The sequence below is a fragment of the Furipterus horrens genome, unplaced genomic scaffold, assembly GCF_987537825.1.
Source record: "Furipterus horrens unplaced genomic scaffold, mFurHor1.1.pri manual_scaffold_2, whole genome shotgun sequence".
Taxonomy (NCBI): Eukaryota; Metazoa; Chordata; class Mammalia; order Chiroptera; family Furipteridae; genus Furipterus; species Furipterus horrens.
The window spans coordinates 196,487,582-196,504,532 of NW_028327172.1; the positions used below are offsets into that span (position 1 = coordinate 196,487,582).

General features: G+C 36.5%; 1 protein-coding gene across 1 annotated transcript in view; it reads left to right on the forward strand.

The window, feature by feature from the left end:
- The window catches only part of ARAP2 (ArfGAP with RhoGAP domain, ankyrin repeat and PH domain 2), a 145,361-nt gene that overhangs the window by 98,590 nt on the left and 29,820 nt on the right, over nucleotides 1-16,951 (forward strand). Inside the window, exons 22-25 of the mRNA XM_090266994.1 lie at nucleotides 2,265-2,412; nucleotides 3,854-3,922; nucleotides 6,441-6,515; nucleotides 9,168-9,285. Coding sequence (XP_090123120.1) covers nucleotides 2,265-2,412; nucleotides 3,854-3,922; nucleotides 6,441-6,515; nucleotides 9,168-9,285 — 410 coding nt within the window. The remainder of the gene's footprint in view (nucleotides 1-2,264; nucleotides 2,413-3,853; nucleotides 3,923-6,440; nucleotides 6,516-9,167; nucleotides 9,286-16,951) is intronic.

Consider the following 16,951-nt stretch of genomic DNA (forward strand, 5'->3'; position numbering starts at 1 on the left):
CAAGGAACCCTGGGATGGCACAGTGAGCTCACAGGGTGCCCTGGGGCACTTTATATTTTTTAAGGAAGCATTTAAGGATTTTTAATACAGAGACTTTTAGCTTGAGATGTGAACTTTTAGAGGAGGGATTGAGTCATTCACTGTGTGTTGAGGTCCAGAGGATGCTTCAGGTTTAGAGACATGTGAAATTCAGGGCATGAAATAATGACAGGTATCAGAAATGAGCAAAGGATAGTTTCTAGGAAATAGGCGTGCTGGAAGATGAGCTGGTTTGCAGTTGTCTGGGAGGAAGTTTTGAAAGGCTCTATCGATCATGCAGAAACATTTGGATTTATTCCTTTAGTGATAGGGAGTGATTAATTAAATTTATTTTAGGATAATAACCCCAGTAATGGGATGTATTGGGAAGAGGTTGGAATAGAAGTGGAGAAACCAATTAGGAAATAGTTTCCTTGGGCTTCCGATGAGAAGGCCAGAGTGAGAAGAGACTGAGCAGGTTGAATAAGGAACACTGGGGAACGCTAACATGTGGGGGCGGAGAAATAAAGGAAAATACTATTTTGGCAGAAATGAAGGCAGCTACAGAGAGTAAGGAGGAAGAAAGTACTAAGGAGACTGCTTTTGCAGAGGGATGTCTAGAGAAGGGGGAGAATGTTTGATAGTGTCTTCAAAAGTTTGAGGTCAGTTCAGATAAGGTCAAGTTGATTTAGCATTTAATTCCATCCTTGCCTTAGAAAAAAGATCACTTCCTCCATGACTAACATTCCCTTAATTCCATTCACCAGTTATTTATTACACACTTCAGTCTGATTAAAGCAAGTCTCCAACTGTGAGATGCTTTGAATCTAGTAACAGAGCCAGACAAGCAGATAAATTTTCCAGATGTTCACAGCATAGTGTGATAAAGAGGACAGAAGTGGTTTGGAGAGGGGTGTCCAAAGTTATTATATTCTTCTCTATCAACTTGTAATTCCCTGTGCATCTTGTAAATCACATAGGATGAATACACTTGCTCCATCTCTGCTATGCGATTTGGCGTTTTATTGTTTCTTAGATATATTGCTGTCATGTTTTCTCACCTTTTCTTGCACCTACTAGAATCTCTGTTCTTGCAGACAGGTGTACCTACCTTAACCGTCCTCTATTCTTTTGATGGAGTTGGTCTCCCTTGTTCAGTATGTGTCCTGAAAGTTGGAAAATGTAATTAGGCAATTAAGCGGCTACTATGCCTATGGCCATTGTCAAATAGAGAGCATTAGTAGGTACTTCCATGTATATATCACTTAATGTTCTCATCTCATGCATTTTTATTAACATAAATTTTTTTTTTATTATGGCGATGGCTGTTGTTCTTTGTTTTTGTTTTTGTTTTTTAAATCTCTTTGAACTTACATTTGTGACTACTTTAAATGTTCTTCATAAGACCCAACTATAGTATACTGACAGGGAGAGTTGACATGCCTGTTCATTTCTGTTTATTATAAGAAGCCATTCTTAGTTATATTCAGGGAAAGTGTAGTTGTATTTTAAAATTGTGTTTGCTTTTTGAGAACTAATATCCTATTTTGAATAACATACAAACATAGCTGACAGGTATTTTCTCACTTGATAATGCACTTTCTGGAACATTCGGCTCATCCCTGAACATTGAATTTGGAACTGTCTATTATATGCCTCCTGATTCACCTTGCTTGTCTTATTTCTCACTTACCTGCCACCCCTGTATCCCCTTTCATTTATGCTTCAGTCCCGCACGTCATTTCACACTATTCTGCAGGCACACCTTTATGCTTCAGCCGTCGGCGGTCCCATTATCTGGAAGTGTTTGGATACAGTGCACCCATTTGTAGCAATACCTTTAACTGTAGTCTTTTCTTATGTTCCTAACTACACTGCTAGCTACTTGGAAGAAAGAACTGTGTATTTATCTTTTTTTCCTTAATTTTATTTTATTTTACTACTGTTCTATTACAGTTGTCCCAATTTTCCCGTTGCTCTCCCCTGCCCCACCCACCCCCTGTTCCCACAGTCAATCCCCACCCTGTTGTCCATGTCCTTGGGTCCTTTATACTTGTTCCTTGACTAGACTCTTCCCCTTCTTTCCCCTGTTAACAACTGTGTATTTATCTTTAAATCACTACCGCACCTTTTATATCTGAGACCTTCAATATGTGTTAAAAATGATAAATGAGTGTTATGACTTACAGTTCTATGAAATTTTCAAATAGAAGTGTGTCATAATGAGCTATGCTTTTCTTTAACAGGGTTCAGAAATGCTCAGAAATCAATCACATGAACGCCCATAATTTGGCCTTGGTGTTTTCATCCTGTTTCTTTCAAACTAAGGGACAAACTAGTGAAGAAGTGAATGTAATCGAGGACCTCATTAATAATTATGTTGAAATATTTGAGGTAAATATTTTATAGTATTCTTGTTACTATTTGCAAACAAAAAAATACATTTTTAGGATGTTTTTTTTAATTCAGAACTTTATGAATATTTAAAAATAAAATAAAGAATAGTTATATTTTATCTTTTGTTTTTTAGATATAACTAGCTTTGTAAATCTGGCTGGCTTTAAAGGTTTTATACCATCTGGTGTCTGTTGGACAGACTATTTCTATTTATAGTGTTTTTATGTATCTTTTTCCTTCTCAGTATGTGTACTTAGAGGTGTGAAATTATGAATTTACAAATTCAGTAATAAACACCAGGCTGTTAAATTCTGCTGTTGAAAGCATTTTCCTGTTTTCATTGTGCACTGAATGGGAAAAAATGAAAACTATGAAATATGATTCTGTGGTTTTTACTAAGACATCTCTGTTCTAATTATTTAACTTTTCAATTTGCTATTTGATAAAGTTAATATTTTCATGTTTCATCAAAAACAAACTGTTAGAATAAGGATGGTTTCTTAGTTCAAAGAAGTAAAACTAGAGGAAATAAGGCCAGAATTTGAAAATGTAGGCAATGCAGGGGACCCAGGTCAGTGGTCCAGCTCTGCCATCATTTCTGGCACCTCAGTTTTGTCATTTAACCTTTCTGAGCACTCCATTAAATGGTCTTTTATAAGATGACTTGTTTTCCAGTGCTACAGGTATACTAGATGAAATCAAATGGGTTGATATAATAGGTTACTATTTGTGACGTTCTTACATTCTTATAATAACTGATCACAATATTCCTTAGCACAGAGAAAGAAACTGTATTTTAATAATAAGGTAACCATGGTTTGTATCTTAATTTATATAGGAGTGGACACCAGAGTTGTGGGACTCTCTTCATTCTGTGCTCTTTTTGTTTCTTTCTGTATGTGTTCACTGGTTTTGATCAACGGCAGCTTCTACGCAATAATTCTACTGCTGAGAAATGAAATAATTAGTAAAAGATAATGTGTGGCTTTGCATGCTCTCTTTATTTTTATATTTTTACTGTTTTCATTAATAAAAAATAAAATTATCTTCATAGTTTTGTTAAATGGAACTTTGGTGGAAATTTCATGAGCACTTCATAAATGTTTTAGTTTGAGAAAAGACTCTCGTCTCTCAGCCTGCATAAGCTCTATAATCCACCATCTGCCCCTTTGCTTACTAAGCTGCCTTGGCAGAGGGGCTTCCATGGAAGGAATCTATGGCCCGGAGTGCTGTCGTCATCAAGTGATCAGACCTCCATGAAGCTCTATTTTGTTGGCTTTATTTCTGCCCCAGTTGTGTGGGACTATGGTGATTAAGATGGCCAGTCTCATCTATTTTCACTTGTTGGTCTTTATAAAGTCCTGAAGAAACTTATGTGAGGATGAGTACCATCACTCCATGTATTTTATTAGAATGTCCCAAATTATATTTTGAACAGGTTAAAGAAGACCAAGTCAAACAAATGGACATAGAAAATAGCTTTATTACCAAGTGGAAGGACACTCAAGTGAGTAGTAATAGTTAGATCTCCAAAGAACATAAAAAATTTTTTCAAAAAAAAAAAAAAAAAAACCCTCACAAAACACAAAAAAGCTTCCATTGTAAGTAAAACCATTTGTTGTGTTCACTTTCAAGTTTCTATTTGAAGCGTAATAAAATTAATGGGCAAAGGGGCCCAACATAAAAATTGTTGTGTAATTCTACAGCATGATGCATATATGCAAAATGCCAAAATTCATTCATGTAAACTTTCCAAAATGTAGAAGAAAAGATCAATGTTAATCTTATCAAAATATCCTTTATAAAACCAGTTTTTATTTATAAGAACATTATTGAAAATGCCAATGTATTTCACAGGAAACATTTGAAGCCAAAAATTCTGAAGTAAATTGAAAATTCATACTCCCTAGTGATTCTGTCCATTATGATTTTGAACATAGAAGTTATTTCTTATGTGCTTTTGCTTTGCCTGATCTTGGAGGATTGCATTAGTAATAATCTTTCTTTGTGGTCTTTGTAACATTTGCTAATTTATGTCTTAAGTTGACTTTTCCAGAGCTTCTCTTGCTTTCTTCATTAGCATTGTATCGAATTTGTGTGTTCAGGTTGTGGTACACCTGAATTCCTCTCCTTGTTTGATGACTGTTTATTAGACTTGCTTAAAATTGATCTTCAGTCTTCTTCTAATAACTGGGAATTATAGTGTATTTAGCGTACCAGTGTAAATAGTAGAAATGGGTCAAATATACTCAGTTTCTTAGATGCACTCAGAGAATGAGGTGAATGTTTCCTTACTAGTCAAACCCTAACTTCACCTCATTCCTGAAAGATCCACTCCTAATAGAGAAGCCATTAGAGTTGTCCTTCTATATGAAGGAGATGAGGAAATGCTTTCTATTCTAGTGTCTGGATCCCAGAGGACCAATTCTGGGAAACTAATTTCCTGAAAAAATATTTCCTTCATTTTGACCCAAGGTAATTAATACAGCCTCAAGGGGAGTTAGCTGTAACATTTAAAAAATCTGGCTCATTATCAGTTAGTTCTCTTGGATTCTTGCTTTTGCGGGGTGAGTTTCATTCATGAAATAAGGGATTGTGTGAACCCAAGGGATAATCTTTAACAGAATCATCTATTCTGTTTTACAAAAACCATGAAGACCCTTCTGCATTTTTATCTTTTATATTCATATTACAGTAAAGAAATGAGTCTTGAATGCCTTCTAATGAAATATAAGTAAAAATAAGGAAAGAATTATCTGTAAAATAGAAGAATTGGGAAGGAAAGTAGAAGTGTTTAGAGAAATCTGTTCTGCTTGAGTTTTTCTCCCTTTCATCGAGCTCTCTTCTGGAGTATGTTTCTGCCAGCGTCTCTCATCCCTGTTTGAATTGCTTAACTGTGCTTGTTTTGGGCTTCACTCTGTGAGTATGTGGTGTTTGCTTTTTTAATTTTAAAAAATGTGTCCTTTCTGGAGAATTGTTTATGCAAACTCAGTGAAAAGTAAAAATGTCAACTAAATTTCTTCTTCCCTAGGATTTTTGTATAGCATCGAAAGTGAGAAAGAAAAATTGGAAACAAGTGTTTCTAAGCTTTTCTAAGCTGACAGTGTCAGAATAATTGAGAATTCTTCTTCAAAGTACATTTTTAATGTTTTCCCCACACTATGACTCATTAGGTTTTACTCTGAGGCAAATATAACTTAAGAATGATTCTTTCTGTATTAAAAATTGGATGATGAATCCTGCTTCTTAGTGGTTATACAACTTAAGGGAATTTCTAGGAAAAGGTACTCAAAATATTTTTCATAGATTCATTTGATTCTTTGTTAATCTTCTCCACATTATACTGACAATCTCTACATAATGTTATATTACGGTTTTTATTTTCTGGCTTGTAGCTTCTTCACCTAGTATGCCTTCTCGGGCATAATAGTGACTCAAAATAGCACTAATGCTTGACTAAAGATAATTAAGAACTTATCTTTATTATCTACCTTATTTTATCACTTCACCTTTATTTCTTCTTGCTAAATATATGTTCTCTATGTTACAACTATGACCTAATCTATCCTCAAATTTAATTTTTGGACACATTTTCTCTGAAAATTTAGCAGGATCTATTTTCCCTTTTAATTATTGGTATCGGGCTTATACTAGAGCTTAGAGAAGAATTATATATGGGTCATTTTCACTCCTTATTTTGTTTAAGAATGCCTGTTGTTATAGTAAGCATGATTCATTATTTCTGTGAGAACATAAGGGTGAATTGAAGGACTCTAAACTCGTCAGTAAGAGAGAAAAAGCCTCGCTGTGACTGTTGTGTCTAATTGTAACATTTGTGTAGATTCCTTGTCCTTAATCCACCTTGTCTGGTAAATGGGTATCATGCTTTTAATGGGGAGATTGGCTGATTTCATTATTATAAAATATTTAGAAATAGGACTAGACTATCTTAACTGTCTTAAGTGTGGTATGTGTGTTCTTGCAACGCACTTATATTTGATGTCTTCCCATCTGCCCTTTTCTAGGTTTCCCAGGCTGGTGATTTGTTGATTGAAGTGTACGTAGAAAGGAAGGAACCAGACTGCAGTAATATAATTCGGGTGAGTCCTAGAGATGGCTGTAAAGAGTACTGTTGGGAATTGCAAGTGTCTGCGTTCATTCCCATGTTTTGAGTTTTTCAGTTTCTTAGAGCTTATTTTACATGTCCAATTCAAACCATGGTGATAGGACTGACTTTTTAAACCAACAGCCTCTGGAAATTCCATGTTTTAGTCATTTGGAAAGAGCACATCTTAGGTGCTCTAGGTTGTTAGAATTGTCTGTAGGTTCTAGAAAAAACCTGAGCTTAAATTTTTGCTCCTTCCCTTGTTGGGTTCTCATTATTAGGCAAGTTATTTACTCTGAGCCTATATCTTCTCACCTGTAAAGTGAGGAAAAATTATAGTATTTAAGCATAGCATTGATATGAGCGCTCAGTAAGATAATGCACATAAAACAGCAAATTGCTCAGCACATAAGTGTTTAATAACTATTATTAATATTATTGTTATTAAACTCCCACCCTGTGTCATAGACTTTAGCTTCCAGTCTACCAATTTACTTTAATATTCGATAACTCTTTTCTTTTCTAAGACTATTAACCATTTTTATGCATTAAAAAGGTCCTTGTCATGCTACCATATTCAGTCCTCAGTCTGCCTTAGGAAGAGGAACAGTGGTATTTCAAGCTCCTGCTTAGCAGGAGTACGGTCTCTGCATGAGGGATAGGCATTCTGCCATGCAGCCGCAGCAGGTCACCTTTAGCGTCTTACCTTTTTTAAAGTTTGAGATTAAACGGTCTTAATATTACATATTTCTGGATTTTAGTTTTGCTTAATCAATATTGTAATTGTTAATTTATATATTTTTAATAATTATATACTCTGACTACATAGAACTGATTACCTTACTTATTAGAACATGGAGCTGAAGTAGGATCATAGGCTATGGTCTTGCAGCTCCTTGTCCACATATTTCTTATGCTGATCATATGATGGTGATAATAGGGGACTTGAGGACCTAGCACAATCCTAATGTTAGAAGTGGTATTCACAGCACGTGACTTAACTCTACCTACACTTAAACTCGTTAGTTGCTCAGTTTAATTTTATCTTACTAATGAAAGCATAAAATAAATTAATACAAATGAGCAAAATTGTTATTTTGAGTACAGTATTTAGACAAAGGACTGTCCAGTTTCACCTTTAAAATAGACATAAGTAATCATTAACATTTGCTTAATGCTTAAGTCTTTACAAAAATCTTCAGTTACATTTATCTCAGTTGTAGCTAAACCCAAGGGGGCAGGTAAAGCAGGTAATGTCCCAAGTTTATAAGAACAGAAACTGGGAATTAAAAAGCATTCAGGCCAGAACTCAAACCTAGATCATGATATTCCAAACCTACTGATTAATGTATTTTGTAGAATAATGGTTACCAAAGTGTCCTTTGTGCGGCTCTAGGCGTCCTGACAGGGGCTTCAGGTTCTTCCTGGGATGAGGAGTGGAGTTCCAGTCTTCCTTTCCTGTCAATCTGGGGCTCACTCTTTGCTGACTATCGCACAAATTTGGTTTCACAGTAATGTATTATTTTAAGTAAAGGCTATACTTCAAAAACGTTAAAGGCATTCAAATGAACAGCAGCATTGAAATGATTCATCTACTGATGTTTCTACTGCTTAAAGTTTGCTACTTTTCCCAGATACTGTTTATTTTTCTTTTACGCTTTATACTTTATTGGGCTTTTCTAAACGAAACTGGATTTCATGTCTCGTTAATGTGTTCCAAAGAAAGTACTGGATTCTACGAAGTCCAAAAGATGGACTGTATAAGTTAGCTAGAATGAAATATATTATTTATATATGTGCAATATGAATAATAATGACAAGAGGGATGGAAGCGAGCACATTTTTTCCTAAGAAATCTTTAAAATAGGTACATACTTTTACTGAAAATGTGCAATTAGACTATTTTAATGCTCAAAAAAATATTTTATTTGTTTAACATTATAACTAAATTCGAATGGAAGAAAGCCAGCTTGCTTCTGGCCAGCATGCATTTCAAACTGGCAAAAGCAAAAACAAGAACAAATCAGAAACCCCAGAAGTCCCCGAAGAAGGTGGTGTGCTTATGCACTGGCCTGAGGCTTTGGAGGTCTTGTAGAGCTGGCCCCAGGCTGGCATTGCAGTCCCTGCCCTGTGCCCTGAAATCCTGGCTGTGGCGTACTTTGGTGACCCACCATCTGTCACTTGGCATGGCAGGGTGCGGCACAGACCACCGAAACCCCGGGGCTCTTTGGCATGGCAGACAGCAGTTGGCTGTGTGTAATTTAGGCATCGGGCTGAATAAACCACGCCACTTTGAACTCTTGATTATAGAACTGTCCAGTGAAAGGTTTTACTCCTGGAAGACCATGGGATTTGCTCTCTTGTGATGATGACTTTTGTGTGTGTGAATAAGTGTATTCTTCCCTTCTGAGTGAGAAAAAATTTCTTCCTGATTATGTCTATGTTTTAATGACATTTGCACTCATATTAAAATGTATTTTATGGAGAAGATCTGAATAGGTTGTTTGTGTACTTAGAAAAGCTAGTTAAATATACTAAGAAGAAAATTTGGGTATCATAAGATGATGGATGGCAAGTATTATTGCCCTAGCACAAGGCTATGTCTGTGTCTGACATATATTCTAAAGAAGTCTTTCTTCTTTTACAGATATCTCCTGTGATGGAAGCAGAAGAATTAACTAATGATATGATAGCAATAAAAAATATTAATCCTACAAAAGGTGATATCTGGGCCACATTCGAAGTCATTGAAAATGAAGAGCTAGGTAAGTGATTTTCATGCCAGGGATTCTTAAATTCCTTACAGTATGAAGAAATAGTATTTTTATGACATCATTACTGAAGATCAACATTATGAATCCCTTCTACTTCAGTGCATGGGTTGATATATGTTATTGCCACTTGAGGTTTGCTGCTCGTAATTTTACTCCTCAAAATAATTAGATTATTTTATTGACTATAAAACTATAGTGAAAAGCATTAGTCATCTATGTTGTTGCCTTAGGAAATAAAGCTTTTCTTTATAAGGACAAGCAGTTTGATTTGTGACAATATTCTAAATGTCACCACCACCACCCACATTATTCCTGTATACAACCAAAAAAAAGTTAATTTAAAAGATTACTATTTTAAAAGTAATTATATTTTAAGCCTATTAGAACCCTATTTTTTTGTTTTTTGTTTTTTTCCTTTACATGTTTCTTTAGTGGAGTGGAAAGATATCTGTCATCTTTTATCCCAGATGTGGAAGGATAAAGAGAGCTTTTAAAACACCTTGTCTACACAAGTAGTGACGTGCTGAATAAGCTTAACATTCTAATGACACCATTTGGTTTTAAAGACCTCTAGGAAAAAAAAATAAGATGCAGAATGTCTTCGTGCTTTGACCATCTGTCTCGCTGATACCTACTAAGGTCTTGGGACCCTTTCAAGCATAGCTGTCAAACTGCCAAAAGTTAAATCTTGCCACCTGCAAGCTCAAGACAGAAATTAAAATTCAACATTGAAATACTCCATCGCGCGTTGTTAGGAATGTTGTTAACATTGTTAGAATGAAATGGGAGGATCAAATACTTTGTCTTTCATTGCTCCATTCTCGATGTTTTTATGTCTTCATTTTTTTATCATGCACTCTTCTTTAAAAACCTTATTTATATTAAAACATTAATTTTCAATATTCAAAGTCAAGATTCAGGGACTCTTGCTTTGGTGCCAGTTCACACCATGTCTCCTCCACAGTCAGGCTCAGCCTTTCTCGTTACAGAAAGTGTTCTAGCAGGTGACCCTGTGACCGGACCCCAGTGCCAAGTCTGATGGCTTTGCTTCAGGCTTTGTTTTAACTTGTCCTTTCTGTGGCATTTCTTGTTAATAAATTCCCTTTTCCTTCAAAAGTCCTCCCTTTTTGCACTGGCTAGATTCTCCTCCTGACCCTCTACTTATTTTAGTTCATTGGTCAATTCTTCTTCCTCTGTCTGTCCACTAAGGGGTGGGTTTCTACCGCTCCAGCCCCCTTTGCCATGTTTACTCCTTTGACACGTTGTTTATAGAGCTCTTACATTCTTTGCACTTGACTAACGTGTATGAGGTGCTGTGCCCCAAATGCCTCTTCCTCTGTCTGGCTCCCTCGTTTACCTTTTTAAATATCCAGACTAAGGGTTTTATTGTATTTTGTCTTATCTTTTTTTTTTATAGTGCCCATCACATGGATTTATATTCTTCTCTCTCAATAGGGGCTCGATGGAAGGAAGGAGGGATTCTCTTTTTATCCATCTCTAGTATCTGGCACAGTTCCTAGTGCATAGTTGCCATATAATTAAAATATTTTACACAAGTGAAGCACAATTTTGCATCACTGTATGGGTCAGTAGTGGTAGAGTCTTTTTTCATTTTTGTTTAAGGAAAGGAGCTGATTATTAGCTTTATAATATTGTGAGTAAATGATGACTGTCAGCATTACTGCCAGAACTATCTTTCTAAATCGTAGATAGGATCATATTGTTCCATCAATTAAAACCCTTTTTATTACTTACTCACTGCCTGTCTGTCCTGAAAGATCCAGTTCAGATGCCCCTGCATGATGGCACTTAGGTAAACATCGTTTACATTGATCTTTTTTCTGATCATTTGTTTATAGATCTATAATACTGTGTACTATCTGGCATATTGAATAAGTCACATATTGAGTGTCTGGCTCTGCCGTAGACCACGTGTTCTTTAGGACTTGTACTATAGCTTTCAGACTTTCCTCTCACTGCCTCTAACGGAGCGCGTTGATGCGGAACACATCCCGCAAATACCTTGCTAACTCAGGTGGAACTTGACTGACCTGGATCATTGCGTCTTGGATACATGTATGAAATGTGCAGACACATAAAAATGATTCCTGCTTGTAGATTAGTAACCACTGGATATTTCAAGGCCCTGTTAGGCCTGAGACAACGGATTATCTCCCGCCTGCCCCTGCTTCTGTTTTGTTTTGTTTTTTAAGTATCCAGAGCAGGATAGTGAATCATGGATTTGGGGGTAGGCATCCTCTCCCTTCCACCCTTGTTCTCTCTAGGATGAGTCAGAGCACATCCATGTGCACAGCATTGGAGCCCTCTGCCTTTGGGACTTGTCCTCTCTCCTGGGAGCAGCAAGCAGAGTATGTGAGGAGAGGATGAAGTCACATGTAGTTAGAAGAGAGACCATAATATACTTGCTTTTAAGTTTCATCTGAGTAAATGAAGGGATGCTTACCCTGAAAATGACTGATTTTAAACTTGCATTTGACAATGGGTTTATCACAAATGGGAAGGCTGGATTGGGGTGGCGTGTTTTTTGTAGTCGTTCTTTTGTTTTTTTGTGTTGGTTCTGTCTAATTACAACGAAGTCGTCTTGTTGAAGCTATGAAAAGACTATGAGACCTCAAGTTGTTTGGAGTTGTGAATGTCTAATATGTAATCAAAGGAACACCTCATGTACATCAAGAAAGAATACATTTGATGGACTTAGGAATTCAAATTTGGCCTGATTTTAATGTTTGATCACCTGTTTAAGGAGAAACACCAGAGAGAAAACAGAGGTGATTTTCACAGCCTTTAGAGGAACACAGGTAGGCCTGCCACAAAGGGGCCTGTGGTCAGGCTGGGTTACTGAGGCAGATGGCGCTGTGGCTCCACCTGACCTGAAATGGTAAAAGCTTTATTGCTAGAAACATGCAGGGAAGATAAAGTGAAATATAGAAAGAAGATAACAGTGAAGGCATTGGTAGTCACAAGATCATAGTCAGTAGCAAAATGTCAGCAGGGAATCGGTGCTTTTTCTGATGTAAATATTAATCTTCCAAGTATGCAAGTAACCAAAAGTAAATAAATGGATAAATAAATGAACCAGAAATGCTGGGTTTTATTTTACTTGTCTGTTAATTTTAAAGCAATAGTTTCCTACCCTGTCATATCCAGAGCCCCCTTTTTATAATATTTTGTAATATTCCCTTTACTCTCTTGAGATAATCTATTATACTCATTTTTTTGTAAAACAATATAATACCCTAATTAGAAAATACAATAAGAGGAAGATATGTAATATAACATGTAACACTGACACACTCCTCTATGGCCAAAGATAATGAAAAGGGATTCTCTCACCCAAATGGAATCACCATGGATATGACAGCTACAAATGCAGACTGAGAGAAGACATCTGTTTGTGACTCATACATCGCTGAAGCACTGTCGTTATTGGTGAATGGTGTTTGAATCCACTTGGCCTGCTATCACAGAATTCCATAGACTGGGTGGCTTATAAACAACAGGAATTTATTTCTCTCAGTCCTGGAGGCCGAGAAGTCCAAGATCAAAGTGCTGGCCGATTCAAGGTATGGAGAGAGAGCCAGCTTGCCAGTCCACTGAGGGCTGTCTTTTCCCTCTGTTCTCACATGGGGAAAGGGAGTTTTGTGGGGTCTCTGTCCAAGGATACTAATCCCATTTATGAGAGCTGTGCCTTCTGATGGTGCTACCTCCTAGTATTATCATATTGGGGTTAGGTCTCAACCTAGGAATTTGTGGGGTACAGACATTCACCCCCTAGCAAATGGTGAACAGTTCTTAGAAGGTTCTGACAAAGCATGATCAGTTTTGGCTTATGTGGTTGTCAGATTCATAGAAAAAATACATCTTATTAAAACCTTATGAAATATTGTGAGAACTTACATGTACAAAGCAGAATTAGAGTCTAGGCTCAGTTAATTTCGAAGTACATTTTCCCTCTAAATGAATGTTCGGTGGGACATTTGACAGCTGTACTGGAGAGAGAAGTCTTTCTTTGTCTCATCCTTTGAAAGATGGCACACATCCTTGACCCACTGCTACCAGTCACTAGGACGAGCTGAAACCTACCCTAGGAGAGACTATTACCTTCATCAAGAGCTAATCTTCTAAAGTAAGCTATTATTTTAATTCCTCACCTTCAAACTGAACCTGTCCTCTACTGCTGTAGCCCCATATCCTGTAGGTCCATGGCAACTGCCTAAGGGACCTCAGTGAAGTGACCTTTCTCACAGAGCAGTTCAAGTTTGAGAAACGCTTTCTATGCAGTAATACCATAATGAAATGTTTTCTTGATTCTTCTTCATAGCCACTCTGATAGAGAAGATCTGTTCATTTTTCATTAGGACTCTTCCCAGCCCTTCTCTTGATTGACACAGAGAGCACTGTCACCCTCTAATTACATGCACAGGGCAGAGGGAGTCTTGCACAGCTCTAAGCTTGGCACCAAGAATTTAATTATTGGGGAAGTCTTAGTTGTCTTGGGAAATCCTGCGTTACTACAGCCAGAAATGTAATGACAATACCTATAACTTCAAGTGAAAAGTGGATAGTTCTCTTTTTAACAAGGGAGGCTAGGGTTATTTCTGTGAACATGACTTTAAACTCTTAATAATGTGATTTACCTGGCTAAACAACCACCTCCATAACCTGTTCTTATAAAATAACAAAACTGAATGTTCAGCCATTTTTTTTACTATAGATAGTACACAAATGAGTTATTTATTTTTCATAATGCCCTAATGCCAGATGACTTACGTACCGCATAATCTATCATAACTCATGGTTGTAAATGGAACTATAAATAAAAAATTATTTGTAGGAATTTATATTCCAGCAATGTTTGATGACTCAATATTTTTCTGCCTGCAATCTCTTTCTTCCGGTGGATTCTAATGGCCTTTTATAATTATAGCATTTGACAGTACAATAAACATTTATCTTTTCATCCCAGTTTTCAGCTCTGTTTTTATGCAGGAGCATGAATCCTCAGGATTTTTGTTCTCCTAAGGTATTTTATACTGTGAGACTTATGAAAAACACACGACTAATTTTTTGCAAACCTGCATTTGCCTCTCTCTGCTGTGATATATTTCAGTGTAAATAACAGCACTTGAGAGCTATCACTATAGTACCTACTTATAATAGCAATGCTCTTTAATATAAACACTCTAGTATTTGGAAGTCTCATTACCAGTTTAATCTTGTAATGGAGAAGAATAAGCTTTCATTTCAATCCAGTTACCATTTTCTGTTTAAGAATATCATTCTTACCTCCAAGCCAACTTCAGTACCATCAGTTTCGTTAAGTGCAGGATGTTGGAACTATCTTGCTATTATTTCCTACCACTTTCTCATTAAGGACAGGAAAGTAAAGGGGAATTAGGCAAAGTGTGGACCCACGTTGTTTTTCACTTTGCTTATGTCACCTTGTTCAGTCCTCAAAAAAAATAAATAAATAAATAAAATCTTTGTGAGCTGATACTTTTTTACCCCAAATTACATGTGAGGAAGTCATCATATGTGGGTTCCCATACTTACGTAAATGAAACTGAGCGTTGTAAAGATTTGGGGCTGTCAAGTAAGATAGATTTGAGGTCCAGGTCTCCGCTTTTCACTTTAATCATGTTACACTTCGGGCAAGTGGCTAAATGTCCCTGATCCTTGGGTTCCCTGACATGTAAAGTATGAATAATAGTAATATTTAATGAAAAGTGTTGTGAAAATTAGAAGAGATGGCTGATGCAAAGTGTCCAGTATACATAGTGTTGGACACATAGTTGTTATTCTGAAAATGGCAACTGCTAATAGGATCAGTAGTGTCCCTGAGTTTGCAAGTATTAGAAAGAATGATATAACACGAAATATAAAAGATAGTGCTGATTCTGTTAGTTTCTTTATTATTGAGTGTATTTTCTATGCTGTACATTACCTCCCCATGACTTATTTTATACCTAAAAGTTTGCAACTCTTGATGCCCTTCACCTTTTTTGCCCTTCTCCACACTGCCTCCCACCCCCTCCCCCAGAAACTATCGGTTTGTTCTCCGTATCTGTGAGTCTCTTTCTGGCTTGTTTGTTTGTTTAGATTCCACCATAAATTCAAATCATACAGCATTTGTCTTGCTCTGTCTGACTTATTTCACTTAGCACAATGCCCTCTAGGTTCATCCATGCTGTCATAAATAACAAGATTTCATTCTTTTTTATGGCTGATAATACTGTATAGATGTATATACACCTCTTCTTTATCCTTTCATTAACTCATGGACACTTAGGTTGCTTCCATACCTGACTGTTGTATACAGTGCTGCAGTGAACACGGGAGTGGAGAAATTTTTCCAGTTAGTGTTTTTGTTTTCTTTGGATAAATACCCAAAAGTGGAATTGCTGGGTCATGTAGTAGTTCTATTTTTGATATTTTGAGGGTACTCCATACTGACTTCCATAGTAGCTGCATCCACTTACATGCCACCAATAGTGCCCAGGGGTCCCTGTTCTTCACATCCTCACAAACACTTGTTATTTGCTGTCTTTTTTTTATAATAGCCACTATGACAAGTGTGGAGTGATACCTTACTCTGGTTTTGATTTCCATTTCCCTGATGATTAGTAATGTTGAGTATCTTTTCATGCATCTGTTGGCCATCCATATGTCTTTTTTGGAAAAATGTCTGTTAAGGTATTCTGCACACTTAAAATTTTGTTGTTGTTGTGTTGTATGAGCACCTTATATATTTTGGGTATCAACCCTTTACTGGATATATGATTTGCAAACAGCTTCTGCCTTTCAGTAAGTTGCCTTTTCATTTTGTTGGTTTCTTTTGCTGTACAAAACCTTTTTAGTTTGATATAGTCCCATTTATTTATTTTTGCTATTGTTGTGCTTTTCCTAGGAGGCATATATAAAAAATACTTCTAAGACTGATCTCAAAGACTTTACTGCTAATGTTGTCTTAGGAGTTTTATGGTTTCAGGTCTTTTCTTTTTTTTTTTTTAATTGATTAATTAGTTTATTTATTTATTTTTAGAGAGAAGGGAAAGGAGAAAGAGAGGGAGAGAAACATCACTGTGTGGTTGCCTCTCACTCGCGTACCCAGCTGGGGACCTGACGTGCAACCTAGTCATGTGCCCTGACTGGGAATAGAACCAGCGACACTTGGCTCGCAGGCTGATGCTCAATCCACTGAGCCACAGCAACCAGGGCTGGTTTCGGGTCTTACATGTAACTCTTTAATCTGTTTTGAGTTTAGTTTTGTACATGGTGTTAGAACATGTTCCAGCTTAATTATTTTGCATTTATCTGTCCAGTTTTCCCAACACTATTTATTGAAGAGACTGTCTTTCCCCATTGCATATTCTTGCCCCCATTGTTGTAGATTAATTGACCATATAAGCATGGATTAATTTCTGGGCTTCCTATGGTGTCCCATTGATCTGTTTGTGTGTCTGTTTGTGTTCTAGTACCACGCTGTTTGATTGCTACAGCTTTGTAATATAGATTGACATCCAGGAGCATGGTACCTCCAACTTTGTTCTTCTTTCTGAAGATTGTTTTGGCTATTCCCTATATATTTTAGGATTATTTTCCTTTTTCTTTTTTTTTTCTTTTTAAATTTAATCTT